This window comes from Salvia miltiorrhiza, chromosome 5 (genome assembly GCF_028751815.1).
Source record: "Salvia miltiorrhiza cultivar Shanhuang (shh) chromosome 5, IMPLAD_Smil_shh, whole genome shotgun sequence".
Taxonomy (NCBI): Eukaryota; Viridiplantae; Streptophyta; class Magnoliopsida; order Lamiales; family Lamiaceae; genus Salvia; species Salvia miltiorrhiza.
The window spans coordinates 56,789,553-56,811,769 of NC_080391.1; the positions used below are offsets into that span (position 1 = coordinate 56,789,553).

Here is a 22,217-nt window from a genome sequence, read left to right on the forward strand (position 1 = left end):
AACCCTCGAACTGTATTAGAGAGGTGATTAAATATTCTACCCAATTTTGGCGTGATAAATAATCACTCAATTGAATGATTATATGCGAGTCAAGTTATCAATCACGGATCTAATCATGCAAACCAAACACTTGATTAAGATGTATTATTGTATCAATCATATATTAACCACTCAATATATATTATTGTCGTATTTTTGGTCCGTATTGACAAAATGAAATATGATAATATTAGTTCGTGCAATATGCTAGTTTTGTTTTTGAATCTAGTAGAGATGGGCAGACTAATTAGATAGTTGTCCTTGTCCATTATATATATAATTCTCCATTAACAAGGACAACTATCTAATTAGTTATTCATTTTCGAGAATATATATAATGGAGAAGGGCAGACTCCAAAATGAATAACTAATTAGATAGTTGTCCTTGTTAACCAATTTTAGGAGTTAACAATTACTTGCAACAATCATCAAATAATCTTTGCCCACATCCAAAATCATGGAGATGGCGATGTTAATTATCATGGTTATGTACAACATAATTATTGAACTAGTGCGCGCATGCAGGGCATGGTGACGTTGACCATAATAGCAGGGGTGCCTCAGTTGCGGCCTCCGCCATGCATTAATCAAAAATGCAGCGCTCCCACCAAATCCCAGCTGGGAGTCCTGGCGCTGGGCCTCGGCTTTCTGTCCGTCGGCACCGGCGGCATCAGGCCGTGCAACATCCCTTTTGGCGTCGACCAGTTCGACGCCTCCACGGCGGAAGGGAGGAGAGGAATCAACAGCTTCTTCAACTGGTATTACATGTCCTTCACCCTCGTCATGACCATCGCTCTCACCTTGGTCGTCTACATTCAAGACTCCGTCAGCTGGGTCTGGGGCTTCGGCATCCCCACCGCGCTCATGCTCTTCGCCATCGTCCTCTTCTTCGTCGGCACCAATTTCTACGTCTACGTCGTGCCCGAGGGCAGCGTCTTCACCGCCATTGCGCAGGTCATCGCCGCCACCTACAATAAGCGTAAGCTGCATATCCCCGACGCCGCCGCCTATTTTGATCCGCCGTTGAAGGGGACGCTCGTCACTAAGCTCTCTTTGACCAATAACTTAAGGTCAGAGAATTTAATTAATTACGTCAGTCAATTTGAGAGTGGCGTCTCATTAATTAATCATGATTATTTTGTTTGTTTCAGGTTCTTTAATAAAGCCGCGTTGATAACCGAGGGTGATATTGGGGTGGATGGATCCAACTCCAACCCGTGGAGGCTATGCAACGTCCAAAAAGTGGAAGAAACCAAATGCCTATTCAAAATCATCCCGATTTGGGCTTCCGGGATTATCTATTTTACCGCCATTGTACAACAGAGCACATTCATCTTGTCTCAAGCCTTGACAATGGACCGCCACCTGGGTCCCAACTTTCAGATCCCGGGCGGGTCGCTCGGGGTCATCTCGATGATCACGGTGGCGCTATGGATCCCCGTGTACGACCGGGTGGTGGTGCCGTCCGTGAGGAAGGTCACCAAGGTGGAAGGTGGCATCACCTTGCTCCAGAGGATGGGGATCGGGCTGGTGTTCTCCATCCTCTCGATGGTAGTGTCCGGCCTGGTCGAGCGGATGAGAAGGGCCTCTGCCCTAGCTCACGCTGGACCAGGCGGGACCACTACCCTAACGGTCTTCTGGCTGGCCCCGCAGCTGATGCTGATGGGGTTCGCCGAGGCATTCAATATCATTGGATAGATTGAGTTTTATAATAAAGAATTCCCTGAAAATATGACTAGTTTGGCAAACTCGTTGTTCTCGTACACAATGGCGGGGGCAAGCTATATAAGTGCGGCGTTGGTGAACATCGTGCACCACACAACTGCCACGCGCGCCCATCCCGATTGGTTGACCAAAGATATTAACCAGGGAAGGCTTTTGCTTGCTGAGTTTCTGGTATCTTGCGATCCTGTGTTTTGCTTGCTTCCGCTTGTTGGCTATTATCTCGATAATTCCTTGGCATTACAAGCCTGGTTAAGATCTCCCTTGTAGTTGGTCCAGTTCGTCTGGATTCTCCTTTAAAGGAGTCTCCTCGTGCGAGTAACCTGGAAAGCAAGGGAGAAAAGGAGTTATCCAGTGTGGCTGACTGTGTCTTGTTTTCTAGTTACCTTTACTCTGTGTTTGAGTTTTTTCTGAAAAAGGTTCGTGTGCCTTGAAAACTCTCTTGGATTGAGAGTTTGTGGACTATTTCTGTCCCCTTGGAACCTCTAGGGTGACCAGTGCGAACCTTGCTCCATAGATCAATCTGTGCTGAGATCTGGGCTCTCCACTGCTCTTTAACTCTAGGTGGATCCTCTCAGGTCAGTTCTGACCTCCCTCCTGTTGTGTGCTTCCTTTGTGCTTGTGTCTACTGGGTTCTCTTGTCTGTTGCATCTGCATAATCATGAACAACATGCATGTAGTGCCATTCAATGGCAGAGATGATTTTCAGGACTGGAAAATCAAGATAGAATGCATTTTGGTTAAAGAAAAGGTTAAAAGAGCTATAACCACTAAGATTGATGAAACTGTTACTGATGTTAAATTGCATGAGATGAATGATAATGCTAGAGCTACAATTTTATTAAATCTGTGTAGCTCAGAAAGGTGTCACACCATGCTTGTACTAAAGATTTGTGGGATGACTTGAATGCTATATATGCTGCCCCTTCTGAAGTGTCAACTTGGTCTTTGCAAAATCAATTTATGTCTTTTCAAATGGACTCTTCAAAGGATGTTGATACTAATATGGAGAATTTCAATAAACTACTGCATGATTTAAAACTTGCTGGAGATGACTCCATTGAAAAGTATGCTCCCCAAATTCTTTTAAATTCCATACCTGAGCCCTTTGCTGAGGTAAAATCTGCTTTGAAGTATGGTGGGTCAAAAGTCACTTGTGAAATGATTACTAATGGCCTTAAGTCTAAAGAGAGTGAACTCAAATTGATTAAGTCAAAGCCTCTGCATGGTGAAATCCTTTATGTGAACAAGAACCAAACCCAGAACCTCAATAGGGGTCAGAACCCTGATAAGTCTAAGGACATGAGACCTTATCACCAGAAGGCTGAGCATAGTGGTCAAAACCAGAACCAAAACTCTGACCAAAACCCTAGGAAAGTTTGTTGGAACTGCGGTAAGCCTGGCCACTTCATCAATAGGTGCAAAATGCCTAAGAAGAATAGAGATTTTGTCCCTAATGAGCCAAAACAACATGCCAACAATGTCTATGAGGAAGATAGTGTCTACATGGTGCATGAACTTGATTTTCAGTACATTAATTACTCCAATGATGTGTCTAAATCTGTAAAATCAAATGAGTGGTTGATAGACTCTGGCTGCACTTTTCATGTCACACCTTTCAAACACATGTTTCACAATCTAGAGTCTGTCAATTCTGGTCATGTAGCTTTAGCTGATGGTCAAAAGTGTGATATTCTGGGAAAAGGAGATGTTTGCCTGAAATTTGAAAATGGGAGTTTGTTGACCTTAAATGAAGTCAGATATGTGCCTAACTTGAAGTTCAGTCTCCTATCTGTTTCAAAGATTGCTGATAAAATGCTTGATGGGTCTGTGAACTACCTGAGGTTTCAATTTGAAAAAGACTCCAAACTCTTCTTTACTGCTCCTTGAAAAGGTGACTTGTAGCGTATTGACAAAATGAAATATGAAAATATTAGTTCGTGCAATATGCTAGTTTTGTTTTTGAATCTAGTAGAGATGGGCATTATACTATGTGCACATGTCCAAGAATAATAGTATTGATTGTATAAATTCATGGTCATGCGCTCGAATCACATAAGAAAAAAGTTAAAATCAAATAAAGAATTAATGTAAAAGTGATTAGATGGAGAAAATTGATAAAAATAAAAAATAAAATCTTACAAAATTTATTTAGATTGGAGAACAGCTTCGGAGATTAGAAGGTCTAATGTAATAATGATGATTGATACTTGTATCTACACTAATATTATAATTTTTATTTTATATATTAAATTAGTGTAACACATGATAGAGTTAGTGTATATATATATATATCCAAAAGCAAAGACGTGATCCTATAAAATAAGACTCCTAATCACCGCGGTAACTCTGCCTTTATAAACACACACAAACACAAGAATTAATTAAAGTGAATCAATGGCGGCGGCTAACATCTATGTGGTGTGGGAAACACTGCTGCATCTTTCCGTGCAAGTGCAATCCCTCTTGAGATGCAGAGTTGTCTGCAAACTATTATGGCGTGACGTCATCGATTCTCCTCCATCTTTGCAATCCCTCTTGAGATGCAGAGCTGTCTGCAAACTATTATGGCGTGACGTCATCGACTCTCCTCCATCTTTGCAATCCCTTAACATCGATGTGCAGTCGGAAATACTACTGCATCTTCCCGTGCAATCCCTCTTGAGATGCAGAGGTGTCTGCAAACTATGGCGCGACGTCATCGGCTCTCCATCTTTCTGAAAACGGCACACCGCAACTCACGTCAACGACGATGAAGACGACACCGTATATCTAGTGCTCGAGTTTCTCGGCGACGACGATGATTTGAAACTGTCAATGGATGTGATGGACATCAAGAGGCGTAGGTTCTCGTCATTAAAGCACGACTTCAACGACGTCATGCCCAACTCTCACGTCAAGCCTTGGCTCGAATACGACGTCGCATGGTTTGGTGCGGCGGTTGAGGGTTTAATCTGCTTCAACTTTTCCAAACACGAGCAGCCCATATCAGTATGCAACCCTTTTCTAGGTCAAATGAGGACTCTACCAATCCCCCACAACCCATGCCTCTCATTCACCTATCCCAACACCATAGCTGCGATTGGTTTCGACGATGACGATTCTGGTTATTACAAAGTGCTACAGATGTCGTATTGTCGTAAGCACCGCGGCCTCCACGCCCGGCTCTATTGTTGGCTAAGTTATAAATTGAATTTCTAGAGTCATAAGTTACATGGGTGAATATGAATCATCTACCTAGTATTGAATGTATTTATGAGTTTTCATTTACTCTTAGATGCTTCGTATACCTAGCGTACTAGTATAAATAAGAGTCTAGTTGCAAGTCCATGTAACTCACTCCAAAAATAATACAATCATCGCTTTCTCCAAAATATTATCTCTCTCATTTCCCTACAAATTGGTATCAAGAGCCAGTGTTGTTAAAAATGGCCAACAACATTATGGCTTCCTCCCTGCCTCGTTTCAATGGAGAAAAGTTCGATTATTGGAGCAACCTAATGAAGTTATGTCTTGAATCTCAAGACATATGGAGTGTCGTTGAAGATGGCGTCAATCCACCCGACGATGAGTCTCAATTGACTCAAGCTCAACAAAATCTCTTGAAGAGCACAAGACAAAAAGATAGAAAAGCTCTTTTCCAAATCTATCAAGCAATCGAGATCCATGTTTATGAGAGGATCTCAAAAGCCAAAACTGCTCAAGAAGCATGGAAAATTCTTGAGACGACTTATTGCGGTCAAGAGCAGGTCAAGAAGGTTCGCTTGCAATCCTTGCGAGCGGAATTTGAGAAGTTGGAAATGAAAACCAACGAGAAGATTTCCGAATATTTTACAAGAGTAACTTCTCTTGTAAATCAAATGGCGTCAAATGGAGAAGTCGTGGAGACTCAAAAAGTTGTTGAAAAAGTGCTTCGCAGCCTACCAACTAAATTCGATCATGTGGTTGTTGCTATCGAGGAATCACAAGATATTTCTTCAATAGCATTGGAAAGCTTACAAGGAAGGTTGGAAGCTCATGAAGCTAGGATTTCTCTGCGAAATCCTCAAAGTGCTCCTCAAGATCAAGCTTTAAAATCTCAATTTACCTTCTCGGGAGGTCGTGGCGGTAACCATGGACGCGGTGGAGGACGCGGACAAGGAAAAGATGGAAAATCTGCTCCATCCAAAGACTCCGAAGAGGCGAAAAACAATGAGAAGCGTGGATCTTCCTATCATTCTCAAGGAAGAGGAAGAGGTACTTACAAAGGTAAAAAACCTTACATCGAATGCCATTTTTGTCATAAACCAGGACATAAAATAAAGGGTTAATAGCCGGAAAATACACGTACTATTTTCAAATTTGCATATTGCACATCACCTTTAAAATTAGCTCCAGAATACATCACCTTTTAATTTTGTTGCAAATTGCACACGGCGAAAATTCTGGCAACTCTTAAATTTGACCGACGATGACATGGACAACCGCGTGGCTTTTTTTACACGCTGGCAAGCCACGTGAGCAAAACGACGTCGTTTTGATAATTTGAAGAATTAAAAAAAATAAAAATAAAAATCTTTACTTTTCCGGCGAGCCACTCTAGAATCCGGCGAGCCATTCCACCACCACAAGCCATTCCAGAATCCGGCGAGCCACTCCAGAAACCACCGCAAATCGTCGAACACCTTCGCCTGAAACTCAATCAACGCATCTTCGACAACCGCGGCGAGCTTCTAATTCCGGAGGCGGCAGCCACCACCGCAGCCCCAATCTTCCTCACTCCCTTCACCAATTTCTTCTTTTCCCCCTTTCTCTCCACTTCATCACTACTCAAACTCGTCTTACCGCTCTTACTCCTCGTCCTCGCCGCCGCCGCCGCAGCGCCTCCACTTTCGCTGCCGGCATTGCTCGCCATCCCGCTTTCCCTGGCCACCCTCTCAAAATCATCCCCCAATTTCCCGCTTAATCGCCACCGGAGCGCGCGGCGGGGAGGGAGTCTTATCGATCTCGTCCTCCTGGCGGCGAGAGGCGGACGGTTTTTTGACGGATTTATTCGGAATTGGGGATCTCTTGAAGATCTGCTCCCGCTGCACGCGGAGCCTCTCGACATTGCCCTCGATGCGGCCCTGGAGGCGGTGGCGCTTGACGTTGAGGCCGCCCATGGACCAGTGCGCCTCCTCCGCCCACGCCATGAGCGGATCCGTGACGGAGGGCGGCGGATCCACCCTCTCTTCGTTGAATTTGACGTCGGTGTAGAAGCGCGGCCGCGGCAGGCTGCTGCCGTAGAACTTTCCCGGACCTAATGCCACAACCATATCGCCGGGGAGTGAGGGAGGCGGCGACGAGGAGGCGGCGCTGGAGTGAGGGAGGAGGTGCTGGAGTGAGGGAGAAGATGAATTAGGGCTCAAAACGATTTTTCATTTTTTTTAATTGATACTCACTCAAAACGACGTCGTTTTGAATTCCGGTGAGTCCACGTTTGAAAATTCCGGTGCCACGTCAACACCGATCAAGGTGATGGTCAACGCGTGTGCAATTTGCAACAAAATTAAAAGGTGATGTATTCTGGAGCTAATTTTAAAGGTGATGTGCAATATACAAATTTGAAAATAGTTCGTGTATTTTCCGGCTATTAACCCTAAAATAAATGATTGTTGGGAGAAATATCCAGAGAAAAGGCCACGTGAAGCTGGTTTGGTGCATGAAAATGAACCAGAAAATTCTGAAACTTTGTTAATTGCTTCTGATAGAAATTTGGGCAATATTTGGTACTTGGATAGTGGAGCCAGCCGACATATGACTGGCAACAAGATTTTGTTTTCATCTCTTGTTGAAACTAACGGTGGACAGGTTACAATTGGTGATGCAAAATCCTACAAAATTCAAAGTGTTGGAGAAATTGCATTCAAAACCAAATGTGGAAAAATCGAGAAGATGTCTGAGGTATATTATGTACCAGGATTGCAAAGTAATTTGTTGAGTGTGGGACACTTAATGAAAAAAGGTTTTGATATTCACTTTGCTGATGATCTTTGCATCATGAAAAAGAGATATCGAATCGTAGCAAAAATTGACATGGCTTCGAATAACTTGTTTCCTGTCAAACTTGATGTTCTTAATGCTACTTGTTTCTTGTCTGCTAAAGAAGAGATTTCCAAATTGTGGCACGAAAGATATGGTCATCTTAATTTCTATAGTTTGAAGGAGCTGTCAAGAAAGAATATTGTGCAAGGATTACCCCAAATGGACGTCATCAGTGAGGTTTGTGAAGAATGTCAATTGGAAAAACAACATCGAGACTCATTCCCATCAAAGTCATGCTCGAAAACAAACTCACCATTGGAGCTCGTCCACACTGATATTTGCTGGCCAGTTCCAGTCCCATCACTTGGAGGTAATCGATATTTCTTGTCATTCATTGATGATTATACAAGAAAAGTTTGGGTATATCTCTTGAAAGAAAAATCAGAAGCTCTTTCTCACTTTAAGGAGTTCAAACTAGAAGTTGAAAAATTTTCTGGGTGTCAAATTAAAAATTTGAGAAGTGATCGTGGTGGAGAATATTTGTCTAACTTATTTGAGGATTTTTGTAAGGACCATGGTATTAGACATGAATTGACAGCCAGGTATACGCCACAACAAAATGGTGTCGCGGAACGAAAAAATAGGACTATCATGGTTCGGTGCTTGCTGAAGAAAAAGAACATGCCATCTGAATTCTGGGTTGAAGCAGTCTCATGTGCCGTCTATTTGATCAATAGATCGCCAACAAAAAGTCTGCAAAGTTCAACTCCAAACGAGCAATGGTTTTGTAAGAAGCCGAGTGTTAGTCACTTGAGGACATTTGGTTCTCTTGCTTATGTGCATATTCCAAATCCTTTGAGAACTAAACTTGATGATAAATCTGAAAAATGTGTCTTTGTTGGATACAGCGAAAGAAGTAAAGCTTATAAGCTTTACAACCCGGCGACAAAGAAAATTGTGATTAGTAGAGATGTTCGGTTTGATGAGAACTCTTGCTATGATTTTTCAGGAACACCAAGTTCACAAATCCTTGAGTTCGAAGAGAGAGAAGATGGTGACGAACCAAATGAATCACCTCAAAATGGAGACGGTGGCAGAAATGATTCTCCTCAAAATTCACCATCACCCTTGGCAAGAAGAACAAGAAGTTTGAGAGATCTCTATGATGAAACGGAAGAGATGGATGCAACAAATCAAGTATTTTTTGCATTCTTTGCTGGCGAAGATCCAATTTCATATGAAGAAGCTTCGGAAGAAGAAAAATGGATTCAAGCCATGCATGAGGAGATCAATTCAATCGAAAAGAATGGTACGTGGGAGCTAACTGTTTTACCTCCAAATAAATCTCCAATTGGTGTTAAATGGGTGTTCAAAACAAAGACCAATTCAGACGGTTCAGTCAACAAATACAAGGCCCGTTTGGTTGCTAAAGGATACAAACAAAAGGAAGGTGAAGATTTCAATGAGGTATATGCTCCTGTTTCTAGACTCGATACCATTCGTTTGATTATCTCACTTGCCGCTCAAAATTGTTGGAAGTTGTTCCAAATGGATGTAAAATCTGCTTTTTTAAATGGTTATCTGCAAGAAGAAATCTATCTTGAGCAGCCTCCAGGTTTTGTCAAAGAGGGCGAAGAAGATAAAGTGTGCAAGCTCAAGAAGGCGTTATACGGGTTAAGACAATCTCCTCGCGCATGGTATGGTCGAATTAATGAATATTTCATTAAATTTGGTTTTGAAAGATGTCCTCATGAGCACACACTTTACATCAAAAGAAATGACAAGGGAGGTTTTATGGTGGTGAGTCTTTATGTTGATGATTTTATCTTCACCGGAAACGATGTGGAGATGTTGACAGATTTTAAAAGCTCTATGATGAAAGAATTTGAGATGACTGATCTGGGAGAGTTGCATCATTTTCTTGGGATTAATGTCCAGCAATCGACATCGGGAATTTTCATTTCTCAAGGAAAGTATGCAGCTGAGATCTTAAAGAAATTCAAAATGGAGAATTCTAATCCTGTATCAACTCCTTGCATTACTGGATTAAAGCTCAGCAAAAATGGTGAAGGAAAACTCGTGAATACCACCATGTTTCGAAGCTTGGTAGGAAACTTGATGTATTTAACTGCCACAAGACCTCATATTGTCTTTGCTGTAAGCTTGATTAGTAGGTTCATGGAGAAGCCTTATTCTAATCATTGGGAGCAGCAAAAAGAATTTTGAGGTATGTCAAAGGAACACCTGATCATGGCATCTTTTATGAATCACAAGTTCCTATCAAACTTGTTGGGTATTCTGATAGCGATCTTGGTGGAAGCATTGATGATTCTCGAAGTACCTCAGGTTATGTTTTTAATCTTGGAAGTGGAGCTATCTCTTGGAGTTCAAAGAAGCAGCCGATTGTGGCTCTTTCTACTACCGAAGCGGAGTACATCGCAGCTTCTTCAGCTGGTTGTCAATCTTTATGGATGAGAGGTATTCTAGAGAGTTTGAATTGCAAGCAGCCTGGTCCGACAACTCTTTTTTGTGATAATAGCTCTGCTATCTCTGTGTCCAAAGACCCTGTTTTGCATGGAAGAACGAAGCACATTCGTCTTCGTTTTCATTTCTTAAGGGAACTTGTTAATGATGGTGAAATCAACATCATGTATTGTCCAAGTCAAGAGCAACTTGCAGATATATTCACTAAACCACTTGGAGGACCATCTTTTGCAAGAAATGCTGCTGCTTTGGGAGTCATGAGCAAATTCAATTTACGGGAGGCATTGTTGGCTAAGTTATAAATTGAATTTCTAGAGTCATAAGTTACATGGGTGAATATGAATCATCTACCACTACTACAAAAACGCTCATACATAACGGATAAAATCCGTTATCTATGAGACCAAAAAACCGATAAGTATAGTGGTGATATCTATGATACTGTCATACATAATGGTAAAAAAATCGTTATGTATAGTCGTATAGATAACGGTATCTGCGCTCATACATAACGGTTAATATCCGTTATCTTTACAAGTGATACATAACGGTTCTTACCGTTATGTATTATTGTTTTTACCGTTATGTATTAGATATATATATATATATTTTCCATCATAGTTAACAGTTTTTTGCACTTTTTATAACGGTTTTAACCGTTATCTTTGATAGAAATACATAACGGTTTTTTGCATTTTTTATAACAGTTTTTTACACTTTTTATAACTGTAATATATATATTTTTATTTTCCTATTATTTATCTAAAAAATTAAATTAATAATTTTAAAACAACAAATGACATTGCCATCGATAACATATATTATATAACATCCGAAATATTCATACATTATCATCCAAATATAATGAAAACAACACAAATATTCTAGTTAGCTATATGATTAATTAAAAAATATTACAAATGCGCGCAACTTGCTAGACATTTGAAACGACGTTCTCTGCTTCAGCCTTCTCTTTTGTAGTAGTCCTCATAGCTCATCGACTCCCATCTACTTGATCCGCCAAGATGATAAACTCAATTACACTAATGAGCTGGAGAATTAAAAAAATCCGACAACATGTGAGTTATATCAAATATTGATGCATAGTAATATAACAGAATGCAGAATCTAAATCAAATTTGATAGATATATAAATATGATGAATGATTTTCTCAAAAGCAAGACATTGATTTGGATTCAATATTTTGGTAAAAGGTTTTACAGAAAACACATAAGTAATCTTCAAGATCTCAATATTCTATCTATATTGTTAAAATGAAAAGAAGATTACCCTCCACCAACACGAGCGAGTTCACCTGCAAAACATAGCCAACCCGAGCTTCTTAAATAAAAGAAATATGAAAGATATTAACAACCTAAATCTTTCTATAACTACATAGGTAGTGATTCTGTATTCTACAGCAATACTCTTCATTTTCATAAAGCAGATCCATAACATCTATACAAGCTTCAAACTTCACATGCTCCCCAACTTGGGCAACTGCCCTAAGTTAACCAAAAAATAAAAATTCCCCAATTAGAATTTACACATTAGTTTAGAAAGCAGTTTCAAACTGAAGGGGCAGAAAGAACTCCTTGTTGGTCACGAAGCTTACTTGAATTGAACAAGAAGCTCTTCAACTGAAGCAAAAGCAATTTTCGACATGCCAATCCCAAATTGCAGAACCTTAAAGAAACTCGATTACTTTACCAAACAGGAAAGTGATCCAGAGAACAAAAACAAGTCAAATAGTATTAGAAAGAAATAGCACATCAAACAATACCTGCATTAGCACTATCTCCTGCAGATTTCTTGTTAGCCATCATGCTTAATAGAAAATGGAGAAGGATCTTATAAGCATTAATGAAACAATGATCTTACAGCTTCCAAAATATCCCCCATGGTGAAATGTTGCTCCTTGATAAAGTTGTCTCCCAAGGATTTGAAATTTTTAACAGACAGAGAAGGTGAATCATGTATCTGAAAATAATCAAGTTAACACACAAGAAAGAGGATATAGTATCAAGACTAATAGATAATATACCTACTTTGCTTGATATCCATAATGAAACAAGAGCAAATAGCTGCAAGTTACATTCTCCAATCGGATGCAGAAGCCAGTTTTTCATCACCTTGCTGTCTTCGAGTCTTTGAATGGTTTGCCATAAATAAAAAGAAGTTATCAAATAAAAGCACCAAGTGCAGTATCCAGTATCTGATAATTGAATTCTGGTAGGTTCAAATTGTCTCTAGATTTGTATTTTGGTTGTGAGTAAGCTTACAGTTTACTTTAGCATAAGCTCTCCTCAGATTAATTGGAGTGATCAGCACAAGAGATAATCAAAACTTCTAAAATCTAACACCAGTAGCCAATAAAAAGAATCAACCAGATTAAACCTCCTAGACCTCATCACCAATCCAATCCAATCATAAATTTTCAATTTCATAAAGGAAAAGATGGAATTATAACAGAGAGCCAATCAATCTACATGTAAGAAATTAGGAGCACCATAACACAACAAAATCAGAATAATTTTCCATTAATCTTGACATGAATCTCATCTAAACTAACCCACAAATTTAAAGGATAACTCAATAAAAATAGAATGTCAAGACATCCATATGAAATCTCAAGCATTTCAATGAACATCTGTAAAATATTCAGTTTCCACAATTCACACAAAAACTTAACAAAATACAACTTAGATCGAAGCCTCCGCACCGCCCCATTTTCCCCATCCCTCAGCCGCCGCCACCCTCACACAGCACACACACACAACCCGAGAACAGGAGAGAGAGAGAGAGATCGAGAGGGAGAGAGAGAGAGAATAAAGGTGTTACCTGAGGCAGGGGGCGGCGGTGCGACGGCGGCGAAAGTGGCGGGACTCGCCGGAGGGGCGAAATTCAGAGAGGAGAGGGAGGCTGAAAACCCTAGAAATTGGGGATTTTATTTTGGGGAAGAAATAAGGAAGAAAATGAAAGGAGAGGAGAAGGAATAAGAAGAGGCGCCGGCCTCGTCACGCCAGAGGCGGCGAGAACCGGCGACGTCGCCGGACGAAAGAGGGAGAGAGACGACATGGAGCGAGAGAAAGCAATAACGCAGAGAGAGAGGGAGTTTGCGTACAAATAAGAGGGGGTTTGGTTGGGTGAGTAATTAGACACCGATCCGGGCAGACGGAAGCAGACCATGGGCGCGGCGAACTGAGGGGGCTGGACGGAGGCGCGGCAGACCGGGGGGGCGCGGCGGACTGGAAGAAGGTGAGGATTCGGGAAGCTGAGCGGGAGAGAGAGGTGTTAGTGTTTGGTGGCTTGGGGGAATTAGATTAAGTTAAATTTTAAAATAAAAAAAATGCTCATAGATAACGGTCGGCTTAACGGTTTTGTAGTACCGTTATGTATGAAACTAATAGATAACACATAAACATAACGGATTAACTTAAACCGTTATCTATTTCCATGGACAACAGTACATAGATAACGGTTTTTTGTCAAAACCGTTATCTTTTCAAAAAATGCGCTCATACATAACGGTTTTTAAAAAAAACCGTTATGTATGAAGCGTTATGTATGTGCATTTTTGTAGTAGTGTACCTAGTATTGAATGTATTTATGAGTTTTCATTTACTCTTAGATGCTTCGTATACCTAGCGTACTAGTATAAATAAGAGTCTAGTTGCAAGTCCATGTAACTCACTCCAAAAATAATACAATCATCGCTTTCTCCAAAATATTATCTCTCTCATTTCCCTACATCTATTCGACGAGGACGGATTCTTGGAGGGACTTGGACGGCAACAACGTTGTTCTCGATCGAGACGTTAGAATCGACAAGCCCATCACAAGCTTGCCCCGCAACAATGGCTACTCTGCGCACTGGAAAGCAGCATCTTGCGAAGCAGGAGGAGATTGGGAGCCTATGATTCTAACCTTCGACATGAGGAAGGAAGTGTTTCGGAGCATCGCGCTTCCGAATGAGTTTTCTACGAATTCCCCTCGTCTTCAACAGTTTGATACCACGATTGTTGCGAAGGAGGAATACTCGTTTGATCTCATTGCCACACCTCGCGATGCTAAGGCTAGTGGTGTTGTGGAGATTTATGAGTCGTCGATGTGCGAAGGGAATGGGAAATTGAGGTGGAATTATGTGGTGCAGCGTGGGACGTTTACGTGGGATTGTGTGGTGCAGCATAGGGAAGTGATACCTCCTATGCTACCTGATAGGTGGAAGAGTGATTATGTTGTGTTGAAGATTCCTAGTTTGGGAAGGGAATCGCATCTCTACTTTTATGATTATCGTGCAAGGGAATTCATTAGGTGTCTCAAGATCCCCTCTAACACTGAGATCCTTGCATATAATAGAACCTTCATTTCACCTTAATTAGATGTTTTTTCTTTCCTCTCTTGTTTGCAGTTTAGTTGCATTTCTTCATATTATGGATTTTGCTGTCTTTTTCTTGTTTGCAGTTTAGTTGCATTCGTTCATGTTAAGGATTTTGTTGTCAAGTTTAGTTGCATTTGTGCAAGGCCTTTTTTAATTAGTGTCGTATTTTTGCAAACCTGAAAATTTCGTTTTCACGTGTATTATTTATTTATTAATTACATATTTACGTTTCGTTTTGATAATCTAAAACGTGTAAATCGAGGTATAAGCACAAAAACATAGTAAATAAAAAAAATCTATACTGAAGAGCCTAAAGCACAACTTGCGGATTGCCTTACATATTTTATTTTAAGATTATTTTATATATTATATATTTATAATAATATATTAATTCATTAGATATTACACTTAATCTATGTGATATATATATATATATATATAGGGTAGGGTTAATATAAAAACCCCTCTTAAGATGAAAACTAGGAACCAATTTAAAACCATTGATTTAAATTAAATAAAGGGCTGAGATTAAACTACAGATGCACAATTTCGATTGCATAGATGCACAGTTTCAATTGCATAGATGCACAATTTCGATTTGCTTGAGTATTTTGCATTGTTGGTTTCAATTGCATAAATTGCATATTTTTTAATTGCACAGTAAAATATAATAGATGCACAGTTTCTTTTGTTGACTAAATCCTAACCATTAGATCTAATATTTAAAAGGTCAAGATTAGGTTCCTAGTTCTCATTTTAACAGAGGTTTTTATTAGAACCTCTTCCTATATATATATATATATATATATATATATATATATATATATATATATATATATAGGGTTGGGTTCCGGTGGATTCCTATGCTTATAATAGATCCGTAGATCCAAATCTAGACCACACATTTATGACATGTGGCGCATCAAGATGGTGACACGTGGCAAGGCATTTCAAGGCAAAATCTGGAGAGGGGTAAAATTGGAATGTAATTTTCGAAAAAAAAAAAAAATAGATTTTCTCAAAATAGGTATATTTTAGATGCATAAAGTTTCATACGAGAATGCATGAACTTTCATATAAAAATGTATAAAGTTTCATATAAAAATGCATAAGATTTCACCCCACCCCAACCCCACCCCCCACACCCCTGAACCCCACCCCACCCCAGAACCCCACCCCACCCACCCCCTACCCCCCCACCCCCCACCCCTCCCAAAAAAAATTTATTTTTTTTATTTTTTTAAAAACTGATTTTCTGACCACTGACCCACCCCTACCCCCACCCACCCACCCACCCCCCCACAAATATATTTTTTTTCTCTCAAAAACTGATTTTCTGACCACTGACCCCCCACCTCCCCACCCCACCCCCCAAAAAATTTTTTTTTTTTTTGAAAATCAGTTTTGAAAAAAATAAAAAAATAAAAAAAAATTTGGGGGGTGGGGGTGGGGGGTAGGTGGGTGGGTGGGGGTGGGGGTGGGCCAGCAATCAGAAAATCAGTTTTTGAAAGAAAAAAAAATTGGGGGGTGGGGGTGGGGGTGGGGGGTGGGTGGGGGTGGGGGGGCAGGGGCAGGGGTGGGGTGGCGAAACTACCAGATTTATTAAAATGAAATGCATTTTTTGTATAATTTAATGCATTTTTATGTGAAAACTTTATGCATTTTTGTTTGATTTTATATGCATGTGAAACATGCCTATTTTTGGGGGGTGGTAATGGGGAGGGTTGGGGGTGGTGTGGGCTGGATTGGGGGGTGGTATGGGGTGGGGTGGTGAAAATACCAAAATTGGAAAAATTAAATGCATTTTTCTGTTCAAAGTTATGCATTTCATGTGAAAACTTTATGCATCTTTGTGTGAAACTATATGCATCTAAAATATATCTATTTTGAGAAAATCTAAAAAAAATATATATTTTTTTAATTATTAAATTCGAAAATTACATTCCAATTTTACCCCTCCAGATTTTGCCTTGGAATCCTTGCCACGTGTCATCATCTTGATGCGCCACATGTCATAAATGTGTGGTCAAGATTTGGATCTAGGGATCTATTATAAGCATTGAGATCTATATGATCCCATTCCTATATATATATATATATATATATATATATATATATATATATATATATATATATAGCTATTGATAAGGCTTATATTTAATAAGGCTTATAGATAAATATATTCATTCAATAAATAATCTAATAAAAGTAATGAATTAATAGATTTTCTCAAATCTTCATTGCATAGATTTTCTAAAATAATAGATTATCAAATAAAATAACATTAATTACACGTACAACGTACGTTATTTCTGCTAGTTAAAGTATAAAAGCAAGCATGCAACCCAAATTATAAGGACTGCTATAAAGTAAGAAACAAAGTAATTAAATGGGTTGTGTCGTAAAGTGGTTAATGCCTAAGTCTAAATGTCTTGGGTTTGAGAATCCATCGATCGCGGCGCGACCTTTAATTTTTTTTTATTTAATATCTATCAAAAAAGGTAATTAATTTGATTTGATTCCACCTTAAAATTTTCTTTTATTTAATACTCTGTTAATCTATAAAAAAAAGTAATTAATTGGATTTCATTCTATCGTGACACGGTCTTTAATTTTTTTATTTAACTATTAATTTATAAAAAAATACTAATAATTTTATTAGCTCCGAATAAAAAAAGGCTTGAGATTTTCATTGTCATAGCACATGAAATAACCAGGAAATTATATCTTGAAACTTGAATGGGAAGTGCAAATATAATGGAATTACTTCTCCTTGAAACAATGGATATGGTAGACATCAAGAGACGCAATGGATAATGATATACTAAGTTTTTTCAAAGTTTTGAATATATAATTATAATTTGTTCATTTGAAATCCATATTTTATGTTTATATATCAAATTAAACTCTCGATGTGTTCTTTAATTCAAATTGCATGTTACATATACTATTTTTCATGAACATATTCGCACGAAAAAGAATGATGAAATAAGAGGAAAAAGCGAAAAAATATGGAGAAATAAATGCAATTAGAAGTAATATACATACATATAATATCTTGTAATTAACTTCTTCTCCTCGCTTTATGTCTTGTAAATTATTTACCGTAAACGTTTCATCTATTAATTTATCAACATAACTTTTGATAAATAAATATTACTGCACTTTAATAAAGAAAGTTTTGACGGCCAAAAAAATGGTTCTATTAATTACACAATTTCTGGCTACATTAATTATCTAAGAGAGAGAGAGAGATGCCAACAAAACAAGAATGGAACTGCAGTTACAAATCAAAATAGCCTACTTTCCTCCTTTTCTGTTTCTTGAAAAATATGGATTTTTGCACAAAATAGAAAAATGATGAGATCTCAAGCAGTTTCATCACCTTTTTGCAGAACAAACTAAACAAACACATCATGATTATCATGTTAAGCAGCCATATCATCTCATCAAAGCTAACTCCCCTCCAAAAATAGCCACCTTTTCCCCTTAACTTTATCCACAAAAAAAAAAAAAGGCATGCAGGTATGAAATCAAATCCTAGCTCCATATATACATGCCATTTCCCATCAACAAATTCTCAAACTCCATTTCTTGATTTCAAAAAAAAGAAAAAAAAATATCATGGTGATACCAAGGTTTCTCTTGCTCTCAATTCTCATTATTGCCTCTGTTTCCACCTTTGCAAACTGCATAGACTTCACTGAAAAAGACCTAAGCTCCGATGAGAGCTTGTGGGACTTGTACCAAAGGTGGCGGAGCCACCACGCCGTCTCCCCCCGCAATCTGGAGGAGACACGGAGGCGTTTCAACGTGTTCAAGGCCAACGCGCAACACATCCACGCCGTGAACGAGATGGGCAAGCCTTACAAGCTGAGGCTCAACAGGTATGCTGACATGACCAACCACGAGTTCAGAGCCTCGTACGCCTCGAAGATCAAGCACCACCGGATGCTGCGTGGCAGCCGGGCGAGCACAGGGTTCATGCACGAGGCGGCCGGGGATTTGCCGGCGTCGGTTGATTGGAGGGCTCGAGGTGCAGTCACTGGAGTCAAGAATCAAGGGGACTGTGGTAGGAGCCCCTTTTTTTTTGTTTATGCTTTGGGTTATTTGCGTGCAAATACATAAATTAACTTTCAACGTATTCTGATTTTTCTAGTGATTTTTTTTTTTATTTTAAATTCATTTACACGAACCTAGTGCTCGCCTAATTTCTCCCACAAAATTCATTTCCCCAAATTTACGTGGATGGTCTAAACGACATGACTCTTACTTCTTCTAAACGTCATCGTTTTAAATGAAAATTGTAAGTGCAGTTATTTCAATAATATGCCACATAGAAGCTAGGTCCGTTTCAATTTCTTTGGAAGTGCTCGTTGTGGGAAAAATAAAACTAGCACACTAAGTTCGTGTATTTAGATTCAAATAACCCTTATACTCCATTTGTCCATTAAAATTAGGGACATTTGCAAAAATGCCCACATCCTTATAAAAACTTGTAAAATTGCCCACTTTCATAAACAAAAGTGGGCAATTTTACAAGTTTTTATAAGAAGGGGGCATTTTTCCCTATTAACACTTAAAATTATACCTTATTTCCTTTTAGGTACGTCCCGAAATATATGCCCTTTCTATTTTTAAAAACTACCCGCACATATATAATTTAATATTTTGTCCCTTAATGTGGGAACCCTTTTTCCAATATCAATACTCTCAACGTAATGACCATTTTTTCACTATCAATAACTTTTATTCATTATCAATACATTCAAAAACTTTTCAACTTTTTTTCTATTAAAACGCGTACCGAAAGATTTCAGACATAAATAGGACAGAGGAAGTATATGTTTTTGTTGTGGTTGTTTGAAATTTGAATAATCTTGTTTTTGTAGGTAGTTGTTGGGCTTTCTCAACTGTGGTGGGAGTTGAGGGCATCAACAAGATCAGAACTGGGCAATTGGTGTCTTTGTCTGAGCAAGAATTGGTTGATTGTGAGCAAGATAATAAAGGGTGCGATGGGGGATTGATGCAACATGCATTTGAGTTCATCAAGAAACAGGGTGGCCTAGCAACCGAGACCTTCTATCCCTATCGAGCCACCGATGGTATATGTGATGCAACCAAGGTGAGCATAATCGATTCGGATTCGAAACATCGTACCAAACCGATAGGTTTGGGTCGGTTAGATTGGTAAATCCGAACCTAAACTAGTTTCGGGCAGTTAGGTTTTTTACCAGACCGACCGAAACTCCATATACATATTTTGTTTTCTTTATTTTTCATGTTATTGTTTGTATATGATACTATTGGTGATGATTGTATTTTTATTACTAGTTAAAATTTTCATTTTTTTTATTAATTTATCATAGTTTATATTTTAAAATGATTTGTAATTTAACCCTACTCTATATTGTGTTGCAGATGAATGTACCGGCGGTTACGATCGACGGCTATGAAAACGTGCCTGCAAATGACGAGGATGCGTTGATGAAAGCCGTCGCAAATCAACCTGTATCCGTCGCTATGGATGCCGGCGGTTCTAATTTGCAATTTTACTCCGAGGTGCGTGTACTTAATAGTTGAAAATTTTCTTGAAGATATTTATAAAGTCGCATTTTAAGATTTATAAAAGCGTGTTTTTCTGTATTATAGGGAGTATTCACGGGCGAATGTGGCACGGAGCTAGACCACGGGGTAGCGGTTGTGGGTTACGGGTCCACACTCGACGGGACCAAATATTGGATCGTGAAGAACTCGTGGGGGCCCGAGTGGGGCGAGCAAGGCTATATTAGGATGCAACGTGGTGTCGATGCACGAGAAGGATTGTGTGGTATCGCGATGGATGCCTCGTATCCTATCAAGTTATCGTCGGATAATCCGCAACCACCACCACCAACAGCTAAGGATGAGCTCTGAGTCGATCGAGGAAGATGTTTAGGGCAAGTTACATGGATGCATAGAGTGTAGTTTGAATGCGTGTTATATGTTGTATCTTTGTTTCTTAGTTTGAGGAATAATATGTCCATGTAAGGATTAATTTTTATTAACTGTTTTGTAGTATAAGATGTCATGATGCACGTTATATTAGATCATGTCATCATAATATATACACAACAATATAATTGTCTTCTTCTTTTCTTATCAATATTGAAATAGGTAGGAGTAGTTAAGAGCATCCGCAATGGGGGTTCCTTGATAGCCTACTTGATAGTCTACTTGATAGTGTTTGTGTTATTGAGTAGGTAGTGCTGCATTGGGGTTCCTTGATAGCCTACTTGATAATATTAGTTTTGATTTTATGTTTTTCATTTAAATTTTATTGCATAATTTAAATAGCATATTTTTGTAATAGTTAAATATTGGATTAAACATAAAATTTAAAATTACTTAAAACATAAAAATTTAAAAACACCTATAAAAAAAATATATAAAAATTTAAAAAACCTAAAACATCATTAAAATCACATAATTAAAAGCCTAGGATATACCACGACGCCTGAGCACGTCGGCGACCATGGACGCGTGCAATGCACGTTGTGCGTCCGTCATGTGCGTCGTATCCGTGTTCAGGAGCTGCATATCGAGCTCCCTCTCCCGGATATCGTTCATCCGCTGGTACTGGGCAGTGAATGCCCTCATCTGCTCGTCGGTCCTCTCCAACCTCTCCACTATTTCTGGTGGAGGATCCGAGCTCGTATGCGACGTTGCTGCCTTCCCTTTCCCTTTCGCCGCCGCCTTCGCCGCCTTGTTGCCAATGGGCCGGGCAGAAGAGATACCTCGCCCGACGCCGAGGTGCTGAAGCCGCCCTCTTCTGTAGTCTTTGTCCTCTTGGAGGCATGCACGTCTCCAAGGAGGTACATCGACTTGAACTTGGGATTGTTCCGGAGAACTCTCCACGCGTTCCAGAAATTGAAGGAGGCCCTGCGTGGGCTTCGAGCCTTGAAGAGGGTTTGAGACTTTTCACGAATCATATCATCCGAATGACCGGACGGCCAATTGTTGCGCGTCTCCACCCAAACAGCTTCCCAGAGACACACATCCGCGCTCACCCGGGACCAGTGGCCTTGAAGTTGCTTGATCTTAAGGTCGACGCCGAGGATGGGGTTCACACGTTCGCGGATCCGGCTCCAATATGCCTCTCCCTTCTGATCCGTCCCACGGATCGAGTCGTTGGTCTCCTCCGCCCAAATTTGGACGATGAGATCCGTATGCTCGGGAGCATACGTATGACGGTACCTAGTGACCTTGTCGTGCTTGATTTTGGTGGCCATTTCCTTCCTCCAGCCGCCTTTCTTTGGTGGGGAGACACTCTGTTGTGCACTGACCGGTTCCTCCTCGGGCGGGCTCTCCTCCAAGTTGATTCCTCCTATATCGGGATGATAATCGGAGGAGAGATCGGGGCACCAATTTGGATCGTAGAAAGGGTTGCGTGGATCCATGACGGAGAAAAGTGTATTGTTGATAAATGGATGAGAAGAAAATTGGAGAAGAAGAGGTGTGAAGATGGTGGGGAGAAGGTGGGGTTTTTTAAAGAGGAGAAGAAGGAAAAAAAAAATTGAAAACGGTCAGTCAAAGGTGCGCAAATCG

The 22,217-nt window shown here is 39.7% G+C and overlaps 4 protein-coding genes across 9 annotated transcripts; 2 read left to right on the plus strand and 2 right to left on the minus strand.

The window, feature by feature from the left end:
* Positions 1-374: 374 nt before the first annotated feature.
* On the plus strand, positions 375-1,769 carry LOC131025361 (protein NRT1/ PTR FAMILY 2.13-like). The gene is made up of 2 exons (XM_057955092.1): positions 375-1,109; positions 1,191-1,769. The coding sequence occupies exons 1-2, from the start codon at positions 559-561 to the stop codon at positions 1,735-1,737; spliced, it is 1,098 nt and encodes a 365-aa protein (XP_057811075.1). The 5' UTR covers positions 375-558; the 3' UTR covers positions 1,738-1,769.
* Positions 1,770-6,683: 4,914 nt separating this feature from the next.
* Positions 6,684-7,055, minus strand: LOC131026171 (uncharacterized). Its single transcript, XM_057955940.1, has one exon. The coding sequence runs from the start codon at positions 7,053-7,055 to the stop codon at positions 6,684-6,686; it is 372 nt and encodes a 123-aa protein (XP_057811923.1).
* Positions 7,056-11,050: 3,995 nt separating this feature from the next.
* LOC131025363 (cyclin-J18-like) lies at positions 11,051-13,508 on the minus strand. Of its 6 annotated transcripts, XM_057955093.1 has the most exons (7): positions 13,091-13,508; positions 12,298-12,397; positions 12,131-12,229; positions 12,033-12,050; positions 11,865-11,935; positions 11,540-11,754; positions 11,051-11,299 (listed from the first exon to the last, which is right to left on the minus strand). In XM_057955093.1, the coding sequence occupies exons 2-6, from the start codon at positions 12,376-12,378 to the stop codon at positions 11,625-11,627; spliced, it is 399 nt and encodes a 132-aa protein (XP_057811076.1). In that variant the 5' UTR covers positions 12,379-12,397; positions 13,091-13,508; the 3' UTR covers positions 11,051-11,299; positions 11,540-11,624. The 6 variants fall into 6 exon arrangements, 2 of the variants coding, with proteins under 2 accessions (XP_057811076.1, XP_057811077.1); XR_009102159.1 differs by lacking the exon at positions 12,033-12,050 and having other exon boundaries at positions 11,540-11,953; positions 12,294-12,397; XR_009102158.1 differs by lacking the exons at positions 12,033-12,050; positions 13,091-13,508 and having other exon boundaries at positions 11,865-11,953; positions 12,298-13,084.
* A 4,508-nt stretch (positions 13,509-18,016) lies between these two features.
* On the plus strand, positions 18,017-20,585 carry LOC131025364 (vignain-like). The gene is made up of 4 exons (XM_057955095.1): positions 18,017-18,702; positions 19,523-19,755; positions 20,052-20,192; positions 20,283-20,585. Exons 1-4 carry the CDS (start codon positions 18,255-18,257, stop codon positions 20,544-20,546), a joined length of 1,086 nt encoding a protein of 361 aa, XP_057811078.1. The 5' UTR covers positions 18,017-18,254; the 3' UTR covers positions 20,547-20,585.
* The last annotated feature ends 1,632 nt before the right edge of the window (positions 20,586-22,217 follow it).

What these genes read in the sequence shown, in the direction of transcription:
- LOC131025361 (XM_057955092.1), top strand. Translation starts at nt 559, where the DNA reads ATGCAGGGCATGGTGACGTTGACCATAATAGCAGGGGTGCCTCAGTTG. An exon ending in TCTTTGACCAATAACTTAAG is followed by an intron (nt 1,110 to 1,190) that starts GTCAGAGAATTT and finishes TGTTTGTTTCAG; the next exon opens with GTTCTTTAATAAAGCCGCGT.
- LOC131025364 (XM_057955095.1), top strand. Translation starts at nt 18,255, where the DNA reads ATGGTGATACCAAGGTTTCTCTTGCTCTCAATTCTCATTATTGCCTCT. An exon ending in GTATATGTGATGCAACCAAG is followed by an intron (nt 19,756 to 20,051) that starts GTGAGCATAATC and finishes ATTGTGTTGCAG; the next exon opens with ATGAATGTACCGGCGGTTAC. An exon ending in ATTTGCAATTTTACTCCGAG is followed by an intron (nt 20,193 to 20,282) that starts GTGCGTGTACTT and finishes TCTGTATTATAG; the next exon opens with GGAGTATTCACGGGCGAATG.
- LOC131025363 (XM_057955093.1), bottom strand. Translation starts at nt 12,378, where the DNA reads ATGAAAAACTGGCTTCTGCATCCGATTGGAGAATGTAACTTGCAGCTA. An exon ending in CATTATGGATATCAAGCAAA is followed by an intron (nt 12,230 to 12,297) that starts GTAGGTATATTA and finishes GATTATTTTCAG; the next exon opens with ATACATGATTCACCTTCTCT. An exon ending in GAGCTTCTTGTTCAATTCAA is followed by an intron (nt 11,755 to 11,864) that starts GTAAGCTTCGTG and finishes TGGTTAACTTAG; the next exon opens with GGCAGTTGCCCAAGTTGGGG.
- LOC131026171 (XM_057955940.1), bottom strand. Translation starts at nt 7,055, where the DNA reads ATGGTTGTGGCATTAGGTCCGGGAAAGTTCTACGGCAGCAGCCTGCCG.